The sequence below is a fragment of the Toxotes jaculatrix genome, chromosome 10, assembly GCF_017976425.1.
Source record: "Toxotes jaculatrix isolate fToxJac2 chromosome 10, fToxJac2.pri, whole genome shotgun sequence".
NCBI classification, from domain to species: Eukaryota; Metazoa; Chordata; class Actinopteri; family Toxotidae; genus Toxotes; species Toxotes jaculatrix.
Window position 1 is genome coordinate 7830199 of NC_054403.1, and position 24045 is coordinate 7854243.

General features: G+C 41.2%; 2 protein-coding genes across 3 annotated transcripts in view; one reads left to right on the top strand and one right to left on the bottom strand.

Moving 5' to 3' along the window:
• Positions 1–899: 899 nt before the first annotated feature.
• On the bottom strand, positions 900–11657 carry ube2d2 (ubiquitin-conjugating enzyme E2D 2 (UBC4/5 homolog, yeast)). Its single transcript, XM_041047671.1, has 7 exons — positions 11408–11657; positions 9536–9599; positions 4449–4480; positions 4069–4146; positions 3770–3875; positions 3234–3327; positions 900–2202 (listed from the first exon to the last, which is right to left on the bottom strand). Exons 1-7 carry the CDS (start codon positions 11429–11431, stop codon positions 2157–2159), a joined length of 444 nt encoding a protein of 147 aa, XP_040903605.1. The 5' UTR covers positions 11432–11657; the 3' UTR covers positions 900–2156.
• Positions 11658–16595: 4938 nt separating this feature from the next.
• Positions 16596–24045, top strand: part of ppp3cb (protein phosphatase 3, catalytic subunit, beta isozyme) — a 30676-nt gene continuing 23226 nt past the window's right edge. For both annotated transcript variants that reach the window (XM_041047947.1, XM_041047946.1), the window contains exon 1: positions 16596–16692. In XM_041047947.1, the coding sequence (XP_040903881.1) occupies positions 16668–16692 (25 nt within the window). In that variant the 5' untranslated portion in view covers positions 16596–16667. The remainder of the gene's footprint in view (positions 16693–24045) is intronic.

Consider the following 24045-nt stretch of genomic DNA (forward strand, 5'->3'; position numbering starts at 1 on the left):
CTACTTACTGGCTTACTTTAAAGGTTTCAATCACGCTTCACAGTCTAACATTGAGATAATCCTGTAAACGAGAGTACGTATCCCATTGCTATAATTTACTGCCGTATGTTACAGCCGTGAACCACTCGGTTATCTAATTAAATACTTGTCAACTGAGTTGTTGAATAACATGTTGCATGCGGCTGGAGCCAAAGGTTTCCACTGGGGGAGAATCATCTCGATGTCTGCGAGCTTTGGTGAGTCCAGTTCCCTTTCAAGAGGGTATTTGAACTAAGGAAATGCGATAATGAGCCAAAACAACCCTTTCTAAATGTAATTTCATACATTTATTTTAACAGAAATAAAAATCTCGGCGTGTATCAACATATTTTTTTTTGTATGAACACAGAATCGCCTCACTTGGACATTTACTGCGCCCCACATTACTCTGCATAGAAGCACCACGAGAGGGCGACAAAACGACCTATTTATTCGCATAAATATGAATGGATTAATAACTACTTATGTATGTTTATTTCTTATATCTATAGTATGTAAATGCGTTCTTTTACACTCATATTTTAAAGATTAGTTTCACATTCAAAGGAGAAGCACCAGGAGATGACAGTAAACACAGAACTACATCTCTCATTTAAAATCATCAGATCTGAGCACTTTTAAGTTTCAGTGTACTTTTTACTTATTAATCAGATATTACCAATATCTGATTAATAGAATTTTTTAGTAGCAATTTAATCTGTCAAATGACAGTGACACCATGTGGCAATGGCAGGTACTATTCATCTTGTCACATTTCTGTAGAACTGGGTCATGAAAGTGACCTGGCTTCACATGTCCCTTTCTTACCTCTGTGTGTCCTTTAAAAGGGCCCGAGAATGAGTCTACACAGGAGTCATGGGTTTTTATTACACAGTTTAATCAACACACAAAGCTCAACGAGCCTCTCAGGTAATTCAATATACAGAGGTTTTGTGCAAGAAGTGTGGGTTCTCCTTGCACCCAGAGCCCAAGCCAGTCCCATAGCCATTTAAGATGTTAGCTTCTAATTTAACAATAGCAAAAAACAAAAACAAAAAAAAAAGAAAGAAAAGAAAAAAAGCAACCTAAAGAGTTATGGGGGTGGGGAATAAAAACACAGGTTAAACTAAGAAAAATAAATTGCTTAAATACCTGGACCAGGACCTCCACTTTGTGAATAAAGAAAACGTGGTGGTAGTGGTGGGGGTGATATGGGGTTACAGTTGTGCGTGCATGTGTGTCTATGCGTGTACAAAGGGGTCAACTTGGGAAAGGTGGTTTGGGAAGGGACGGGGAGGGGGGGATAAATTCAAGTCCTTTCACAGAATCCAACAGAAGACCAAAATAGGCCATTTTACATAGCCTGCAATGATTTATTTGAAGTATTTATTGTATAAAATACAGAGTGCCCTTCGACTCGCGTGCCAAAACAGCTTTCTTGAATTGTCACCTCAACAGATGGGAATTTTAAGAAGAACAAAACAAGAAAGGGTGCAGAGTGTAAAAATCCCTCCATATTATTGTCCCCCTCCCCCCTAAAAACAAAACAAAACAAAACAAGAAAGGAAAATAAAGAAAAAGGTCCCCTCAAAGTTTTACAGATGCTCAAAGGAATGCTTTTAGTGATTAACGTCTGGGGAAGATGGGTGAGGACACAGGTGTGAGGGAAAAACGTGGTGGTGAGCGGGGGCACAACAGCCCAACCTGCATGGTGTCAAAATGTAACGGAATACAGAAGTCAGGAGATGGGGTCAGAGGTCACAAGGGAGGGAGGAGGTGACAAAGGAGTAGGGAGAGACGGGTGTTACCATTGCAAGTTGACAATATGTACACTGGAGGATGGGCAGGTGAGCTGAGAGGTGGGAGAGGAGGGAAGGTTAGGGGGAGGGGGGGCAGAGTCAAACAGAGAGAGATGGAGGAGGGGGAGAGAGAATGTGGGGAGTTGGGGCAGAGGGAGTTTTACAGGTACTCTGGTGAAGGGGAGGCGTGGCTCAAAGAAAGCACTCCAATGGAAACCAACAAGATCTTGTTTTAAACTTTTCATTTGTTTGTATGGTTTTTTGTTTGTTTTCTCTTTACGTCTGAAGCTCCCCTAACCTTATGTCGTAGAGGTGGTTGGCCATGATTCTACTCCAACACTACATTGCATACTTTTGTGTCCATTCCCGAGCTATTTTGTTGTACCTGTCCACGAGCAGAGACAAAGAAAAACAGAGAAAGGGAACTGTTAGTTATTTAGCCTCGGACTGTACTGGACACTGTAACACTGTCACGTCCATTACCTTCCATGTGTACATTTGCTGTACATTTGCAGTGTTGCTGTTACACTGACAGCAGCAGCAGACAGACCAGCTGTATGGTGCTCTACAGGAGCACACAGTTCTGCCATTTTGAACCAATATTTCAGCAGGTTAGTTTTTTTTTTCCCCCCCTCTTGCCACTGCAGCAACTGCCAGAGACCAGTGCTGCTGGCCAGTCCGTGGCAGGAAGAACCATGCTGATTTAACACAGACATAGCACGGCCAAAATGATACCCATTCCCACCGTACTGATTGTGTTTATTAAGCTTTGTTGGTGCATACCAAATGACAGAAGTAAGCAAAACATCACTAAAGCAGACAGATAAGAGATACTGCAGAGAACTGCAAAGGAAACACCAGCTGACTGCTGTGATGTATGAGACATTTCCTTCTTCATAGCCTTTGTAATGGCACACTGCTGATATGTGTATTTTACCATGGTACATGCCAAAAATTTCAACCTTTTTTTTTTTTTTAATATTTCCACTTTTTAAACCTGGGAAAAATAACAATCGCATGCATGACTCCTGCTGCACCAAGTGTGCAGCTGCATTATTTTCTAAGGTTGCATTGATTAGTGATACCAAATCAAACGCAGTCACCTGATTTGAAATGTTTCTGAAAAAGATGTTACTACTACTTGATCTTTAAAATGACTCTGTGTCCATTCAGAGCAGCAGGCAGGGGGAGGGAAAACCAAGTCAGACACACACATTACTAAATTTAAGGGATGAATATAACATCTTATGAAAATTTTAGAGGCTATTACTTTTGAACAGTGAGTGATCAGGGGTTGGTTTATTTGTAAAGCCAGTTCACACAATTTAATCTGTCCTTCCAGTCCATGTAAGACCCGAGACTTTACATGTGACTGGTTTGGGTTGTAGGTGAACAAACATGAAACGAATCACTTACTTTTCCCTGTCCGTCTTGTAGATGCGGGCGATCTCGGGTACTAAGGGGTCGTCCGGGTTTGGGTCGCACAGCAGAGAGCAGATGGACAGGAGGACTGGAATGGACAGGGCACAGGTTCAGAGTAAACCAATCAGTATTCAGAAATAAACCCAGACATTATGTTATGTTCTGTTATACACTGGTCATTGAAATTTTATTTTAAAAAAAAAAAACAAAAAACAAAAAAAACAAAACCCTCTTGTGAATGAGGCACACCATTTATCAGTCTGTCCGGTTCTAACCCTCCACTGATTAAAAGAGCTAAAGCTGACATTTACAGAGAGCGTACTCCAGTTTAATACAAGGACCTCTGCGAGAGACATGTGGAAATGTATTATTTGTGGGAAGCATTTTCATTTAAAAGGAAACCAACATGTTTCCCCTCTGCCTTCATTCTTAACACGCTGTTTGTAAAAGCAGAAGCATCTGCCATTTATCTGTAACCATATGTGCAGTGGTGCACTTCAGAGTCTGAAGACCGGTCGAAATCAGCCTACCTTTGGAGATGGTGAGAGCCGGAGACCACTGTGATCGCAGGATGTCAAGACAAATGCTGCCGTTGCTGTTGATATTTGGGTGGTAGATTCTTGTGGTAAATGCAACCTGAAAAAGAGAAAAGCAATGAAGGTGTAGGCGGTGGGGCAGGCGAGGGGAACAACAGGAAACTGAATGATATAAAGCTGTGGCGTTTTTTTTTTTTGTTTTGTTTTTTTTAGCAGACTAGCTGCACTCTTTGCACCCCAGAGTTACTTTTTTTTCTTAATGAATATCAGTACTTTGTATGTAGCATACTTACCTTTGGCGGTTTAAAGGGGTAGTCTGTGGGGAAGTGTATGGTCAAGAAGAAAACCCCGCTCTGGTAAGGACTGTCATTCTAATGCGGGGAAAAAGAATCCCATTCCTCTCATTAGTAACCCAACTACATTTATGACAAATGAATGCATACAACATGGACTTAAATGGCTGCTGTCAACCAAGAACATTTTGGCTGACTACACGTTAACCCTCCCTCAGGTAACAATAAGTCCAGTTTACATTAGCTCCAGCAGATGCCGTATGGGTTTGCACTGAAGAGCAAGGTCAGGTCTTAAGAGTAAAAATAATGACAGAACAGTGTGATAATTGCCATGAAAAATGAAAGCAGCGTGATAAGGCTGTGACCGGGTGAACACTTACAGGTCCCATTATTGTGGCTTGCCAGTGAAACACTGAAAGGGAAAACAGAGAAACTGGTTATGAAACACTAAGAACACAATGTGTGCCTGAGAAGTGTTAGAATAAATAATGCCACATGAAGTGTGCATGTTTATTTGTACAGCTGAGAAACTGGCTCTTACATAAAGTGCTATACAGGACAAATATTCTCAGAAACAGGTTCTTTAAATTGTTAAAGCTCATATATTGGTAGTAAACTCACATTTACATATAGAAAATGTTTTTTTATAGGAAAAATATCAAAAGTACTGCTTCAGGTGTAATAAAAATGTTTAGAGAAAACAAATTGCACCAACATAAACATCAGAATTTGAATATGTCCATAGCTAAATTAAACATGTCCAAATTCAAGCATCCTGTTCAGGTCTGGCGATGCGTCACACTAAAAAAAAGTCAACCACAGCAATTACGGGTAACATGAAACACTTTCTTTTAGTCTGTAGACAAATGCTTCATTTGATGCTGAATGGCAGGAAGTGGTATGAACAGAGCAATGTTGCTGCTACCTGATTATTTCCCACGATGCAGTTTTAGTATAAAGACATGCCACACAAACATTCATAATTAAAATACATATCACTAATAAATCAAGAATAAAGGTGCTGATTAAGAACTGGTTCCCATTTTATACAAGTTCTATGTCAGATTTGTCAGAACTGTTTTAGCTCTGACACCACTAATACATCTTATCACTGTGTGGACACCGGACTGATCTAATCCCTGGACACTCTACACTCTACCCTTTGATTGTTCTCATGCAAGAGGTTTGAATGGCATAAATGAAGAACTCCTCAGATATACCCACACACAGCGGATCTCAAGCCTGGATGCTGATAACACTCACATGGTTAAACATTTGTTGGTAATACTGAAATACAGTAAAGCTGTGTTTGTAACAACTCACAAGTAAGTGCTGCATCCCCCTCAAGGTAATGCACATTTGTTGCCCGCAGGTAAAATCTTTTGTTCAAATGTGACCTACTGTTAACACAAGCATCACAAGAATTTTTTCCTGGAATAGTAATACCTCAACCAAACATAAATATTCATGAATTATGTCCTTTTCGAACACGACAGACTCGGGTCGCGACTTCTTAAGAACTTCTTTAGCACTGCCGACTCACTGTCACATTTGACAAATGTTATTTTGGATTTCTTGCATATGATGAAATGAAAGATCATAATTTTAATATACACAACATACAGAGTTCATCAAAAACAGATTACTAGAAAAAATAAGGAATTATGTTGACAAGAATTCAATCTGATGCACCCTTTCAATAAGCATGGACTCTGATTTAACCCCACACCGAGATTTGCGAATATGTATGTGCTCCAACCTGCGTATGACAAGAACGTAACACACGAGATAATGGCGTGGGTGTTGGTCCCTCATGAAAAGCAGGTGTTGCAGTCATGATAAGCATCAGCCCACCCCTTCACTGGAAGCTGCAGCATTATTGTTCCTCACTATACATCTGACATTTACATATTTTTTTGCACCAATGGGATTTCTTCTGCATTTGCCATGCATTCGAATAACAATCAAGCTAAACTAGCTACAAGCTGTCTGCAGTTAGTTAATGTCACTGGAATAAACTACAACTAGCAACACAGACTGGCAACTCACCTGTTTTAACACTAGTCATTGTTATGGAAACCTTCATATTTTGTAGAGGGTTCTTTCTATGGCAATTCCACACTAACAAACAAGATGTTTTTATATGAATTGTAATTATACATGTAAAAACAATCAATCAGTGGTCCATCACAGCAGCACTTTTTATTGCAGGAGAGAACTCCAGCCACTGTATTAGCAAATTGCCAATACTGTGTATGATTCACCTGGTTATTTCTTCATGTTTCAAATTCTCTGAAATGAACCAGCAGTTTCACCACAGACAAGGAAGTGATCACATATCAACAAAAACTAACAACGAAAAACAAAACAAAACCCTGACATCATCAAAATTAAAGTTTCATGCTATGTTGCTTTTGAAAAGCAAAGAACTATCAAATATTTAAAAAGTAACGGACTGCACCAATGTTAAGAAGAACTAGACTGAATTGATTAAGTTTGAAAACATGTCAGAATCAAAACTTTGACCCGACACCACTAGCTAAGCATTAACATATCTCTGTTACCTTGTCTTCTATGATGTTAATAGTAGCAAACCCTTCTTTAGATTGTTGTGGATTACCAGAGCAGAACAACAGCTTCAAAGATTTCCACTAACTTAACTGAAAATCAGACATCTACTTGAATTCATAAATACTGAGTATACATTCACAAATAAGTTTAAGAACAGCAAACACTGTTACTGCCATGAAAATGGATAATTTGTGTTTTAACTAAAGAAGGTGACGAATAAAGTTAAAAATAAAATTATATAAGCAATATGGAAATCGCTTTGTGTCTGTGCATTACACTTTATTTAATTCTCAAATCGTGCAGGACATTTATTCTTTCTCTCCTGAAGCAATTTCAAGTCCTGTTACAGATAACTGCTGGCAGATGGGGGAAGTGGTGAAGTTGGGGGGATATAAAATAAAGATTCTCCTTCCCGTGTATAAAGCACAACACCAGAGTTTGGAACCAAAACCTCAATGACAGTCTCAACAAAAATGATCATCATAAGATTCCCAGAGGTGGTATTTATTACTGACCCACTGAACTTGAGTGTACAGGTGCTAGAGACCAACATAATGTAAACTACTATACTTATTACACTACGGAAAAACACACCCCAAGTCCACTGTTGCTTAATCATTATGAAACAATACAAACTTACACAATACACACACACACTTCATCTCACAGTGTGAGAGTGGTAAATAAGCTTAATCAAATCACACAACTGGTGTAACCAGGTTTCTACTGCACGTGGCTTGTGTACTTATTTGGGCCACCGTGCATTACGCTGCATGTACAAAGGGTGACTGGCACCCACCTTATCATTTTTGGCCTCACTAATTATTCTCTATTAGCCTGCTTAAGGAAACATTTGTCTAACCATACGACCTAACCTAGTAAGTATATGTCCATCAATGAAAGTCAAGTTAGTAGTTTTTGACTTGAAACAAAGGTTTTGAGTGTCCGCTGTGACTTATACATGGAGATAGACAAAGAGCTTTAAAACTGCTTAGGAATGTGTAAATGACAAAATCTTCTAAGCAGAGATACAGGTGGCTGAGACATTAGAATGAAACATTCTTAAAGACAGGCGGCAGACAGTCAGCACACAGCCAGCAGTTATACTGCCAAAACCCCAAAACACAGTAAACTGTAGTTAAAGATAATGTTTTCAAACAATATTCTGTGAATGTTTTAAATGTTTTTAATGAATTTATACCAGTCTTATACGACAGCTGACAATTGCAGCTGTCACTCATCAGAAAAACCACCATGTCTTGTATTTACTGACAATATTTTGAACAAAGAATTTGTTTCCAAGTAAATATTTACAGTACGTGTTGAATCCAAGTAATGTCATGTACTTAAATTAAGAGAAAAACTGACTTTATGTCTTCTGGATTTTATTTTTGATTCAGTCTCTACAGAGCAAAAACAAATCTGAAATTGGTATGAATACCAAACTGAGACTTCCCCTTATACTTGCTCTCAAAGTAAAAGTGAAACTTAGATGTAGCAGTAGAGTTGGGAATACTATATTTTCATAATAACCAGTATTTTCAAAAGAGGTAGTCCAGGAATTTCCTGGATCTGCTCAAAAGAAAAACAGATGACTTTTTTTAAAGCCATGCAGGCAATGTGTAAGCATTATAGTTTAAAACATTCAAAAATTTACCAACATTAGCAACAGAAAGTGAAGAAGTAAGAGTTTTGACATTATGTCTGTGTATTGTGTTGCAGAGAGTTAACCAGCTAGACCCAGCCTGTCTCGTCTCGTAATACCACTTTGTAACTCACGAGGCCATACGAAGTGACTGTTGCGTCCACTCTGCCCTAAGTCCAACATGAGATAATGAAGTAGTAGTAACTGGAGTAGGCTATAAACCTGGGTTGCAGCCGTCCTCTCTCTGTGACATTCCTCCACTCTTTCCTCGAGCTCAGCTGTTGATGCTGCTGCTCTAGCTGCTCTCCCTCACGTTCCTTGACCTCTCATGGCTCGTCCTCTACTCCTGCCACCACCACATCTTCCCTGTCTCTGACTGGGCAGACTGGGTGTGAAAATCGCGGTTGTTGGTCTAACAATAACCAAAGAAAACAGCCTACCAATTACATAATCAGACTGCCAGGTAAACCTGTGAGGAAAACATTATTCTCCAATCTGTGCAGGTCTGGCAACACGTCAACAACTGCCCTATGTTCAGGTTAGATTTATTCAAGCTAATGTTATCTGAACACGAGGGTGAAGGTTGAAACATGGTTGCAAGTGGCCAGTGAGCCAAGTACCAGAACACACGTGACCATCCACCATCCCATCAATGCAGCAACCCAACAGGGTTTGTTGTGGTATGCCTGATGGCCTGTACAACTATGGCACAGGAGGCAGAACATTTCCTTGACTCTTACAATAGTGGTAGACATCCCAACCTTCTGGTAATATTCTGACCCCTGTTTGTTTGGAGTATGAATTCAACAGTTGGCCAATTCTTACATGTTGCCTATATAATTTAGTAAAATGTACTCTTCACATTAAAAGTCAGACCTTTCGCTAATTATTTTCCTTACCACTTTACAAGTCCTAGGCTTGAAAATACTGTACGTATTTGAGCTGTAAGCAGTAATAACACAAATTTTAACAAAAATAAACACATAACCTGAGAGAGCAGAGCTGGGGACAGTTGAAACCCAGCTTACAGCTGAAGGGATCTACATAGTTTGTAACAAATTCAAATAAAGTAATTTATTTGGTTGTCTTTTGTGAGTATTTTAGCTGCTAAATATTTATTTCTGGGACCCAAGTTATTTATTAAATAAGGGATGGGTAAACCAGGTATTTTTTTGAGTTTTTGTGTCATTCTATTTTGAGACCCAGTTACACACAGCTACCAGGACAGTGTTAGTCTTGATGTTAACTTACTGTCATCTCCTACTGGTCCTGCAGAACACTGGGCTGGTGGGTCCCGTGCCAAGTCATTCAACTCCTGAAACAAACAAATGACAAGTCAGTTGATCAGATTCTGCAAAATGGTGAACTATTTTAAATATTTCCACAAACAATAACTAAAAGAAAAAGGTAAAAAAGAATAATGTCTTGAACAAGTAGGGCAACAAACAAAAAACATCACACAAAAGAAATCCCTGCAAAAGAATCTTTAATGATCAAATACCAATACTAATTAATAACGTTTTATTATGTACCATTTAACATGCTCAGTATGAGTCCTCTGTAAAGCTGACTACACCACTGTTTGCAAACAGGTCCTAAGGCAGGTGCCACTGTTACAGCTACAAAGTCTCACTGCAACAATATCATCTCAATAAGAATTTCCTACTGAACCAACAACACCCCTGATTATTTAAGTGGCTGCAATTACGTAATGGCATTTCTACAGGTACAGTAGGTAGTACATGTGAAAGGCAAACCAAGATCACGACGATATGACAACAGATGTTTTACTATAAGCAAAACAGTCCGGCGAACTGGGTGTAAGCTAGGTGTGTGTAGCCCAGTGTAACGCTGTGGTGCAAAAGTTAGCTTAGCGTAAATGCTAGCTGCTCAGGATCGGATCGACAACAGCACAGGATGTCAAGTGAGAGAAACATTAGGCTGGCTGGTCAGCCAAACTGTGACACGGGTTAATGTTGCTGCAGAAATTACTAACAAAAAGACAAGGCACATTAAGCTAACTCAACCAAACGAACGGTAACTTCGAATAAGGACCTGCTGCTCGCCTGCTGTCAGCAACATGACATCAAAGGCGAACAACGCGTGGGGCCTGTTTTTACAACAGCGGCACACGGCTAACAATATCACAACCGTCTCCCTTGTTATTGCTCGTTTGTCGAGTACAAACGCCGATAATGTCAAACACAGACAATAATACACCGATTCTATAATGACAACTTAAAATACAGCAACTTTGTACATTACGAAAGCAAAATAATGAAAAACAAGGAATAAATTCGCTAACTTAGGTTACATCCAGCTGTATCTATGGGCTGTTAGAATTCTACTTGAATCCATAACACATCCCAAAATTCAAATCGTCAAATACAGAGAAGAGAATAAAAACGACAAATCCTTTAATAATACAAGCGCGAGTGTCCTCTTTTATGAAGCTAACATTAGCGTTACCGCTAGCTGGATAACTTATCTGTCAAATCAAGGAGCGAGTTAAGCAAGCTTAAGTCACTGTAATAAATAATGTTAGCTACCTGGACTATAGAATAAGGGAACTACTAAGGAAAGAGATGATAGCATAAAACATTTATGAATGGGAACCATCGTTACTTTACTGTAAATGTATAGCATTAATGTAGTTAGCTAGTCCAATCAGGAGAACATTTTAGCTTATCCGAGTTAGCCAGCCACCGGGACAGATAATGTCAGCCAGAAACAGCTAACACACCACCAATATCGGTAACTAGCATCAGTCATAGCTGGTTAGGACATTTCATTATATCCAGCACTAAATATATCGACGGTAAATCCATGTGACATAACCAAGAACAGCTAACCTAACGGTTAGTAGTAAGTCAACGGTTGAGTTGGCCCATTTGTAGCAGCCCTGGTGAACACAGAAAAGCGGCGCATTGCTGCTCTCACTGTCGTCACTCGCTATTCTCAGACCGTTAGCTGGCAGCTGAAACCTAGCCTTAGTTGTTTAGTCTATATTTTTAAATCATTCACAATATACTAAACCCATCAGACAAGCATCAAATGGGCAACCTTGGAGCCAAATCCCTAACGAAACTGCGAAATCCTGGGCCTCGTCGTTCACTTCCTTACCTTGTGAATTCTTTTCAGAGCCATTGTTGTGCTAGCGCTTCTGTCAGGGAAAACGTGCGATTAAAATGGCGATTGAGATCACTTTCCGTTGGTAATACTACGACTTCGTTATCATAGAACACCGGTACTGTACACTCAGTTTACTGATCGCTACAAGAAGGAACCACCGAGAGAATTTCGAGGCGAAACTGAAAGATAGAAGGGGTAGAACCGCGGTCCTTCCTCCTACTGCAGCGGCTACCAAATCACTGCGGCCTGTGTCGCCAGCAGCAACAACCACAACACTTCCGAACCTAAGTTTTCACAATAAAAGCATCAGCACATTTAATGTAAACTGAAGCATTATCATTATATTTAAGAATGATAATTGTCGCTACTTTCACACTATAAGTTAAATTGCACCAGTTTCATAAAAACAAAACAAAAGGCAGGCCTTCAAACTTAGCCATACTGTATAAGTCCTCTTTGGCTGTCATAACATCCAGAGAAGACTGTACATAGACGACGCTGCTCTGACTTAGTCTTACTTGCAGTCTTCTATGAGAATGATGCATGTTACCAGGTTCCAAATAACTATTGTTTTAATTACTGATTAATCTGTCTATTATTCTCCCAGTTAATTACTCGATCTCTTAATTAATTGCTTGATTTATAAAATGTGAGAAACGGTGAAAAATAAACATCACAATATTTTCTGAACAACAGTTCAGTTCAGTTTGTAATGATATAAAACAATGGAAAGCAGTAGATCCTTATGTCTGATAAGATGGAGAATGTTTGGCACTTACTTGAAAAATGACTTAAAAGATCAAACATTTAATAGCTGATGATTATCTATTGATTGACTAATCAACAGATAATTGTCTCGACATATTATCGTCGTTTTTCAGAAATTTCTTTTCCTGAGACCAATAAATTATTTGTAATTGATTTAAATAAATGTGCAGAGCGACTAAATACAAAATAGTTTTACTGCACTTTGAAACTATTTAAAAACACCAGCCTTTCATTCTGAAAGCCTGCCGCCAAAACCGGAAGTCTTATTGTTGGAGCGCATCTCTCGCTGCGCTACAGCTCGAGAGCCCTCCGCCATGCGCACGCAAAGGGCTCACAGTGCGCGCTGGCGACGTAGTGCTGCAACTGGCATCATTGTGGCTCCGTACATGCGACGGTACGGCTGTGTTTGCATACCCAGGACGGAGCCAAAATGTCTACCTAGCACGTATTTTGCATGAGGTAAACTCCTGGGTACCAATGTTAAAAATGCATTTCTACCGCAGTTACTGTGTCATTTGCATATTTACAGACAGCGGAATGGTTTTGGTTACAAATGCCTCAATCCTTTGGCTATATTTAGCGATATAATACAAATTTGAGGGGGGTTGTCAAACAGATGGACTACACTCCGGGTCTGCTCAGCGCGGAGTGATATGATTGCAACGACTGTGATCGCGAGATCGTGGGCACTGTTCATTTGTAGGCTGTTTGGAGGAAGTGCTTTGATTCGGTGTGTAAGCGAGACCTACAGTACCTATCTATCTTGTATGTATGATTTATAGTGCATCTTACGTGTAACTTTTGAATATGTTAAAATAGTATTTTCTGAACTCTTCTTTAAATGTAGGTCTGTTTCTTAACTTCTTTGCTCTGTTTCTTCAGTTGCAGGTGATAAGTAGAGCAAAGGGGTGTACTGTTCCAGGTAAAGGTGTAATGTGTACGTTGAAAAAGTGGGCGGATCGTGTTATTCAACCTCCAGCTTCGACCTCCTATAACCTCAGCACGTCTTCATGAGGGTGAAGCCACAACACAAAGTTTGAAGAAACTAGTTTTTAAACCTACAGAAATGGAAAAGAAAACAAGTCGCCCTCACCGAAGGCTGTATTCTGCTCCACTGCAGCTTTTCCTACCTTCTGTGGTGCACAGAGAAATAAGACACACACAATAAGAATTTCTTCTACATAAACTCATAAACATAGTATCTTTCATATTATACCAATACTAATGAAAATGTTAATTCAGTAACAAAAAAACAAGTAACAAAACAAACGAGATAATTTCCATTACACCATCAGTGCGCTTGTGCACATATGTGAATTTCACATAGGCCAATATGTAAATCAATCCTGCAAATACAATAATGTTCACATTAACACTGCATCAAACTATGTACCAGGCAAGAGCAGGATATCACTATTAACATTTCATCATGAATTTATTTAGGAATACATTTAAGTTTATTTAGAAAACAACAACAATAATCTATTTAATAAATATTCTAGCAAATGATTAAACCACTTTTAGTAAGACACCAAGTTAGCCAACCTTCATGAATGTAAGTGTCTATCCACACTATTACCATCTATACATTTTGAGAAATTCTGTAGCACCTTACTTCTCTTCACAAACTGAAAAATGAACTAATTTAACAGCAGATACAACTTTCATTGCAGTGATCTCTTTAGGCTTTCAGTGTGGCATTTTCAATATGCAGCGGGCTGCATATTGATTCATCCCCAAGGGAAATTCACAAATTCCAGCAGTATCCACAAACTTAAGATAAAAAAGCATGCAATAAATACTAATAAAAGCACAGTAAACAAAAATTTAAAAGTCCGGTACAAAGCAGTAGAATGTATAAATTAAAGTGCATGGTAACGTTTATCTCTCTTCAACAGCACAGAAGCCAGCATAAGACTTAAGGGTATAAGGATGTTTTCATCATTGTTCTTATGCTATCTGTGCCGGTGGCATAAACTGACAAAGTTGTGAGAAATGCAGTTTTATTTTAACAATCAAGCACAAGAGCTTGGGAATTTAAACTGTCTCAGTACTGCTTACCGATTAAATAAAGAACTGCTATTAAAGATTTTTAAAGCATGGTTGTGTCCTGAGATCTTTACATCTTTCGTACCATCATCCACCTAAACTCAATTTTACTTTTGCACTGTGTTTTTCTTATTGGTAGTACTTTTAGTGCCAGTAGTATGAGTAGTAGTAATAGCAAACAGCAAATTCAAAGATCTAAGAGTTTAAACGAAGAAGTTCCCTTCACAGACTTTATGTGATTGCTTTTGGTACTTCAAGAGAACACATCCACAGCATATGTGTGCTATTCAGTTTGCAGAGAATCTGTATCTGCATGTTTTTGCCACTTTCAATATAATCAATATGATAATTTAAGATTTTAAAGTTAATAAATGCTTTTCAGTTGTAACAACTGTTTAGTTTAGCATTACTATCAATGAAACTAAAACCTCTTGTTCCTAATTAATTAGACCTGTCATAGGAGGAAATGCCAGAGTAATGTCACTAATAATGACTCTGTTCCATGCAGCTCTATCAGTAAGTAACATCAGTGATCCAAGATGCACAATAGCGGGACCTTGGAAGGGACACACACAAATGCAAAATAGCCTAAATTGTTGTTAATTACTCTGAGCCTGACAAAGTGCAGGTTAAGGATCAGACAGATTCCAAAACACAAAGGCAGATGATAAAAATGTACATTGCAGCCTTGCAGAGGGTATACTTTGTGCTTTAGACTGATGTCAGTTGAGCTGAGTCTGATGGTGTAAAACTGAGCCTGACTCTGTTCAGAGACCCTCAGAGGTAAAAACATGTCCTTTTCTTTGGGGCCACCTTCTGGCCAGAGTTCAGTTTCAGTGTTTATCCATCCAACAGTTTTGTTTTCTGGTGCACTGAGCAATAATACCTCACACTGTGCTTGGTGGACGTATTTTTGTTACATTTTGTGGGTCCTTCTAAAAACAGCATTGTTAATAACATGAGATTATTTATAGAACGCATTTTGTGCCCATTCAGTCACATGGATCTTGTATTATGTCCAGTACATCTAAGAGACGTTTGATCAGCTCCTATATCGCCTTCAGCCTTGGGTTTATTACAGATCGTATCTTATAGGCCCACGTGATGTTCTGTCAAATAGCCTACTGTACAGTTACACGCACACGTGCGCGCACCCACGCACGGACACACACTCCACAGAGTTGTTGTCAAGGGGGAAAGCCCTGTAATCAATGCCTCCACAGGATGGCAGTATGAGTCTGAGTGTGTGTATGTGTGTGAATATATATGTATATGTATGTATGTGTGTATGTGCGTTCCCGCGTGTGCGTGACTCTGCGTGGGAGTTCCTTCTTTCGCCATTCCGGGGTGTTGCCAGCTGCACAGCACCGCTTGCAGAGGCGTCCTGGAGAGGTAGAGCCTGCGCGTCTCTTCTCTCTCCAAGGCGTCTCTTCGCCCTCTAACCTCCAGAGTCTACCCCCTCCTCCCCTACTCCACCATCACCACCGCTACACGAGCACCCCCACACCTCCGCCCCCCCGCTCCTTAAAAAACAAATTCTGGATCCAAGCATGCCACAACAGCAGCTAGGTATCCGCCTATCCTCCCCCAAAGTCACCGCAGGCGCAGCAGCAGGCTTCCCCCGTCCGAGAGAGCACGGAGACTCCACCGAGTGATGCCACTACTGCAGCAAGAAAAGCACCCAGCAACCGCGCATATTCTCGACGCCTGCCGGAGGACCCGACATCACAATCTCGGCCCTTGACAGAAGAGAGAGCCCCCCCCCACCCCCCACGGCTCCGTTCCCGTCCCGAGTCCAGGATGTCCGACAGCAACGCAAGTCCCGCCGACCGGGTGATCAAATGTAGGCATGCCAAATCCTGCACGGCCAGTGAGAGCTACCTCTGTGCCAATGATTCTGCTGTAGCTCATCGTTTTTTTTTTCTTTCTGTTTGCATCCCTGTCGTTGCACCAGTGTCTCTTATTCGCACGTCTACTTTTTGTTTTGAGTCCATCCCTGTGTATTCTTATAGCGCCTTATAATAAAAGAAGCCTATTTGGCTGGCGAGTCACCATGCATGTGCCTCTGAACCTTTTAGGGGAGGGAGGTGGTGATGGACGGGAAGGGAGGTGGGGGGTGAGGGGGGGTGCCCAGCACGATACGCCATAATCAGGGTCTTCCCTCGTTATTCTATTAGAATTCACCCCCTCACCGAGGCATTACCCCATTTTCTAACGGGGGGGATGTCTCTTCCTCTATGTATAGCCAAAGCGATTGTGCGACACCCTGTGCTGCATGAGCTCCATTTACGCGCTCCACTCCTAGCGGTGGTTTCGTGTTACTGAATAATACCCTACAGAGGCACAACCGAGAGAGTGATAGAGAGAGGAAAAAGCAGGGAGGGAGAGAGGGAGATGAGCATCTTGTTCCAATGAAACATCAAGCAGTGTGACGATGACAGCGAAAGGCAGACATAAAGGTAAATAAATGTTACGCGTAACCTGCGATCTTTGGTGTTGTGGTTCTGCTGTGGATGTGGATGGTGTCACGGGATGATGTTGCATGTAAGCAACGATGTAGGCAGAGGGAGAGAGGGGGAGAGAGGGAGGGTAAGATGCTATAGGGGACTTGACACTCGGAGACTCTCAAGGATTTTTGAGCTTTCTGTCTTAGTGTTCATATAGTGTGTCTGTAGCTGCGCGTCGTAGTGATGCCTCAGTGTTGGTTGTGCCGACTACCTCCATAGGGTGGCCTACATTAGCGATCTAGTTTTATTTTTAGCCAAATCTGAGCCAAAGTCGGGTAATCGATTGGTTTATACGTCAGGTAGGCTGACAACTTTGCCCGACCGAGTGCGCACCTTCATATCCTTGAGTTTAGTTTTAGCTTCCCAGGCCCACAGGATGAAATCATCCTGATGTTTGCTGATGTGACGCTTAAAAGCCACCAGTGCACACGGTGGGTCTGCGAGTCGTTTTAAGTCGACGTTTTCTCAGTGAGGCCTGAATGTCAGCGGGTGACTGTGCTTCTCCCGTGCGTATCGCAATCCCACGTCTCCGTAAAGGTCTCCCTGGCTTCCCCTGCTTGTTTCCCTGGGTGTCAAATGAGAGACAAAATGGAGTTTAAGGATGCTGGGCTGCGTATCCGAGCCAATTGCCCGACGATGATGATGGTGCATACCGCCCTAATGGTTTTATTGCATCATTGGACTATGGAATATTTAATATGTTTATGAGAGTGTCTGTTTCTGCTTTACGCGTGGGCGGCTATAGGGGAGGCAAGGAGGGGCTCCGCTCGGGGTATGATCCGCGGAGCTTGCACAGATTGTCGTGCTTATCGGGTCACAACAAGGCTGGCATAGCAGCGGCGCTTCCACGCACGCAGCCTGTCACATGCGACGACGCCTGGCTGCCCGTCTCTCCCACTGGCTCCGCGTAATAAACTCACAAGGTCTCTCTGCCGGAAGAAGCGGAGCTGACAGTTGGATGCGTCGCTCGGGCATGCCCCGGTATTCCGTGCGTGCGTCGTGCTTGGAAGGGGGTGGGGTGGGCTGGGGGGCGTGGGGGCTTTTGCAGTTTTTGCACGTAGGACTTCAAGACTGCATGTGCATATGCCTATAATACGGCTGCGCCTGTATGTGTGTAACTACATGGATGCAGTTGTACACGGGCGGTGCTAGTAAATCTGGGTCCCCTGAAAAAAAAAAAAACTGACTGCAACCTAAGGAACACTGAGGCCACCCCCCACCCCTCTAAATCCGTGAGTTGTATGCCCATACCCTCAAATCAGTAGCTCATATGTATATGCTTATTTTTCCGTCTTATTTTCTGTTTGCATGTGTGTTGTAATGCAGCTGTTCCATCAGAGCCCAGTTGATGCCTCAACAGCGCAACAAACTACAGCGGCCTATATCCTCATGCATCATCCATCACACACACACACAAATGCACATTCTGTGACAAACATGCAGCAAAACAACACAGCAATTCATCAGTCAGGTGAAAATGATTTAGTGTGTATGGGGCTGGAGAGGGATGGGGGCATCAGTCAGAGAGACGTCACTTCTAGCGGATGGACTGTGCCCGGTAGTTCCCCATGATATGGATTTTAGTGATGTTCAGCGGAGACGAGTGCATAGAGATGGAGCCAAAGGACAAAGCATACCCAGACGAGCGGACAGAGAGGCAGAAAGTGTGGGGGCGAAGTGAGGGAGAGAGGGAAGGAGAGAAAGTGACAAGGCCACGGAGGAGGTGAAGTAGCTGGAGCGAGAGACAGTGGGAGAAAAAGAGAGAGAAAAAAAGAAAAAGACGAGGGACGTAGTGTTTCACACTGTTGTGGCAGGACAGCATCCTCTGACCTAACCAATGGACTAACACCCATTTTGGTTAACTTATCATGCAAACCTGTGTGTGTGTGTGTGTGTGTGTGTGCAAAGCAAGCAGGGTTCAGAGCCTAAATGTGATACTGTGACACTTAACAAAAAGTTAAATTTAGGTACTTTAAACCAGCCTCCACCGAACGTGTGCTTTGAATTGTACATGGAAGAGCAGACTAGAAAAGATGAGAACTGAATATTTTCCAACATTTTCTGTTACTTTTACCTCATAACTCAGACCCATAACTGTATCTGCAACAACTCAGAGCCAGATTTATCATAAGAGACATCACACTGTCTCTTTGTACGAGTATTCACTTCTTGTAGCCACGAATTAACAGCAAGGAAACTTGGAATTAATGTTATCTGCTAATAGACTGCCACATCAGTGCTAGCAATAAATAAAATACATACGGACAATGCATTCACAGAGGTTCACTAGTTCTGTGGGGCTTAATCACACTGTCTGTTTCCCAGATTCCTGAGATGGAGTCAAAAATCAGGTAGAGTACAGACAGGCCCACTGGGAATGGCCAAAACACACAGCTAGTGCTGAAAAGCTTAACTAACCAAAAAAGAGGCAGTTTTAAAGATCAATTAAATGGGTAAGATGTGTGTAATGAAATGTGTAACACTGCCTGTGGTTACCCCTTTAGCAGTTAAAAGACTACATGATTCAGGTTGTCCTGTTTATTTGGAGACCACACAGCAACATGTGATACTGCACTAAACTGGGCTAATGCTTGAGTCCCAAATATGAAAACACAAACATGGTCATAATGCATCACCTGCAGTATTCAGCCTCTGTTTTTAACAGACTCTATAATCTATAAAAAAAAAAAACCTCAGTAGACGTAGAGATGATGACATTTGTAGCCTTAGTTGTCACAGTTTGCATTTGATGCAGCAGCCTGTCAGAAGGTGGAAAGACATGAGGGGAAACCAGCTGAAACATACCGTGGATACAAGTTTGCCTGCTAAGGCAGCTTTTAAGGGGTGAGCACCACTATGCATGTGAACGTGGGTGGACAAAATGTTAAAAATAGCTTGTAATATACTGCTATGCAACAGCCCTCTCTCGTGGCACATATTTTGGCTTGTCAAACACAGATGTGACTAATAACATTAGTCATGTCTGTGCTCCATTTAGGTGTTTCAGTGTCAGGGCCCTGGTAGTGTGCATGCTGGCTCATTGTCATGGCCTGCTGGTTCACCTAAATGGAATAGGGACATCATTATTGCAATTAGTTACACCTGAGCTTTTGCTGCTATGAATGACAAGTCAAAGTGTTCGGTGTGAGACAGGCCTATACAACCTCCAAAATGACCATAGAGGTGAATCAACACCTTTCTGACACCATGTCAGTAGAAAGGAAGATCATAAGCTTCATAAAGATAGAATTTATTACACAGTGGATCATGAGTATATTGGCACTTAAATTTTTCACTTAGTATATAGCAACACACATATAAGCTAGGCCAAATTGCAAGGGATTACTATTATATAAGCTATAGAAATAAACCCTTTAGTAATCCAAAGTTGATTTTGGTTAATATATCTGTGAAAACAAAGACTTCCATTTGTGTGTTGTGTTATGTTCATTGCGTTATGTTCATTGCTCATAACTGACAAACCATCCAGGCTCAGTTGCTTTGCTTGTCATTAGCATACTGTAGGTATGCTAGCATAATGCAGGTCAGAGTCATTTTGCAGCCACATTTCTTATATTAGATGCCAGTGCACTATAGTGCCTGATAATATAGTTAAGACAGAGCAAAAATGGTTTAATATTTTCAAATGTGTCCTCACATGCTATTATATCCTCAAATAGCAAGCTAGCATTGTTAGCATTCCTGGTTGAAACCACAGGCCTGTAGCTCCTTTGCTTCACTGGGAGACAGAAGTCCCTAGTACAAAATAAAGTTTCAAAATACAAAACTGATATATGTCTTTTGTAAGTTCTGACCTTTTAAATATATCAGTGAATGTGTGAAGAGTGCTCAGCAAAGCCGAGTGAAGCCATATCCAATATGCACGCATGCATGTATGCACTCATGCATGCACAAACATTCATACACACACACGCACACAAACACACATCACCTCTGGCAAGGCTTGAGGCACACTGGGCATATTTCCTTTTAGTGTAACATGCTGTCCCATTCCCTCATGGTTCCCTCAGAGCCCTCTGTGAGCTATGTGTGTACGTGTGTGTATGTGTGTGTGTGTTGGATTTTGGTGTTATCCTTGTGAGCCAGGGGTCCCACCTTGACAGGTCTGCATGTGCCCTGTGGGGAGGGTGGCAGGGCAAGGGCTATTTATAGGGAAGGTACTCCAGCGAGAGAGAGAGAGAGGGAGAGAGAGGGAGAGAGAGAGAAAGGGATTGTCTAATGAGGACAGGCTGTTAGGGGATGGTTGTGTGTCTGTGTGTGTGTGTGTGTGTGTGTGTGTGTGTGTGTGTACACAGATGGTCCTTCATGTGTGAAGTGTGCATTAATTGAACGACTTCAAACGCCTCTTTACTTGTCCCCCCTCCACCACCTTCAAAGACCCATGGATCTGTGTTAGCTGATCTGGGTCAAAGATGGTAGATAAACACAGACACACACACACACACACATACACACACAATACGCATGTGAACAGTCTCTCATACCTCTCATACACCCCAATTTTTGCTCTCACTGTTCTCATTCTTTCACCCCTCAGTTTCTCCCTCCTTCATTTATTCCTGCTGAAACAGGCAGTGGGGTGAACTGATCTCAGGAGGTGTGTGTAATCACTTTAGATGAGGTCCTGTAGAGGCCAACACATCTAACATACAAACACACACACACATACAGGCATGCCGTCAGTACTGGTCAATGTCACTGGATGAACACCAGCCAGATACAGTCTGGGCAGACAGAATATTGCACTGTAATGAATTGATTCACAGCCTGCAGAGCACGTATAGGCTGTCTGTTATGCTTCTAAAATTACTGTATGCATACCATTTTTACCACGTGAATTACTGCAGTTCAACTTCCTGCATATTTACTTTCCTTTTCTCTTCAATGATCTGACAAACAGTTGATGGAGAAGCACAAGTTTGTGTTGTTTTATACCTATTTCGCCATATTTGGCAACATCTGGAGGACAGACAATAATGAGGACAGATGGATCATGGGTGACTTCTACCGTCATTTCTCTAATCTGTCTGTTCTCGCTTGCTGTCGCTTCCTCCATCCTGCAGCAGCCCCTCTGATTGTTGAACGGTGTCCCTGTGTTATTAAAACTGATGAAATATTCCCATAATTAACTTTAGCCATTAGGGAGGATGCACACAATAACAAGATGATTCTGATCAGATTCTGCTCCAGTTAGGCTATTAGGCCAGCCCAAACAAATTAAGGAGATTTGGTTGAAAGCTATGTCATAGATTTTCTCTCAGGCTCCCCCTGCCGCTGCTCTGTGATGTGGAGATTTTTGGCTGAGCTGGCAGCTTTGGCACTTAATAAATTCCACAGCAGGGAGTTCAGCGATGGAGAGTGGGCCAGAAGACAAAAACAGTACAAAGTACATTACGGAGAAGCTAAAAATGCTTTCACCTCTTTGCTCATCGTACACCACTTGGTCCATCTCACCTCACATGCATGCCGTGCATCTTGTGATTGGCTGACTCAGTGACAGGGACAGTTCCGGATGAATAACGTTTTTTTTTTTTCACTCCACTTGCCTCCACTTTAAAAAGTGGAGTTTACTGTGTGACAGAGTGGCGTTTATAGTCTGAGATCGTCAGGTTTTCCACTTCTGATATATAAATGATGTAGAACTCACTCTGACACTATTTTATCACTTTTGATCCAGTATTTGGTTTTCACACTTCTCAGAATGGGTGAAACCACAAATGCATCCCAGTTCATAGTCCTAGTCACAATCACTGTTTGCCCACAGGTAGCCTTTTACCTATTCGCTACTATTTAGGCCATACTGATATTTAGAATAAGTTAAACCTAAACCATAAAATGTAGATCTACTGTTTCTCCCAGTCAAGGTTATTCCCACTGTACTACTTTGCCCTTTGCACTTAAAGAGAGTGTTAGGTTAAAGTTAATGATGGAAGGACCTCACATGGAAGCCCCGTATGAATTTGACAGCCTTACTAGAGATGTTACACAGGAAACCAAAATTACACAACTCAATAATAACTAGGACAAGACATTACAAAACTATTTTACATATCAATACTGAGGGCAATAGTAATAATATCAACAATTACCTTTTCAGCAGACAGTAAATGATCGGGCTTGATGGACTAGGTTGCTTTCTCACTACAGAAAACAGTTCAGCCCTGCTGCTAGTTTTCTTGCTGCATAGCTTGCATCATTTCCCATGCGCCAAGAAACTACCCAGACTTGTGGTTGACCTCTGGTCTCACACAGGGACTGTAAGTGGGCTGGTTCCACAAAACCACTTGAAACTACTCGATGTATTGAATTGTCAGTCGGTGCACTTTGTTCTGCACAAGCTCAAGCACAAAATTTGTAGAGTTTGTTCTTGTCGTCATCTCCAAATGATACATAATGAGCCTTTGTCAGGAACCCAAATATTTTCTCATACAGTCTTGGAAAAAATCAATTTCATCTCTGAAGTCCTTCTAAGGTGGTAAAGTCATTAACTCTTATGTTTGTGTGTCAAGCACCAAGTTTAATTTAGACATTGAAATTTAACAGGACATCCTTTGTGATAAAAACGCTGATAATGAAAATGAAGCTACAGATAGCAGTGAACTGCGGTTATGCTATTTATATTTGGATTTGACTGAGCCAAGCATGAATTTAATTCAACCCCAAGCCCCACTGGACCCAAAAACTTTTTCTTTTTTTGTTTTTCTTCCTGCTTATTAGGAGCTCTAGTTTTCTTTTGCCTTAAAAATACCACATTTTTCTTTCTCACTTTCTCATGCCAATAAAAAATTGCTTAATCTTGAAGGATTTTTGAAGAAAACATCAGGATACAAAAGCTCAATCATCACAGAAGGAAAACAAAAAGATCCTGTCTTTTTATATGAGATCAGTGCAGCATGTCTAGTGTAGTTAGCCACACTAGCAGGTATAGGTATGGTACTATCAGTCAGTGGATCTACCACTTTGATCCAGACCGAAATGTCTCAACAACTATTGGATGGATTGGCTATAAATTTTGTACAGACATTCTTGGTCCCCAGATGATGAATCCTGTTGAGTGGACAGATTCTCATGAAATTTGATGCTGACAAACATAATTCATAAAGATCCAAATTTTAATTTGTCCATTATTTATATCCAAAAACCTGTAAAACGAATGACATCCCTATCAGCCTCAGCTGCACTTCATATTTAGTGCCAAGAAGCAACGTAGCATGCTAACAGTAGCTGAACATGGTACATTATAAACATTATACCTGCTAAACATCAGCATGTTATTACTGTCAC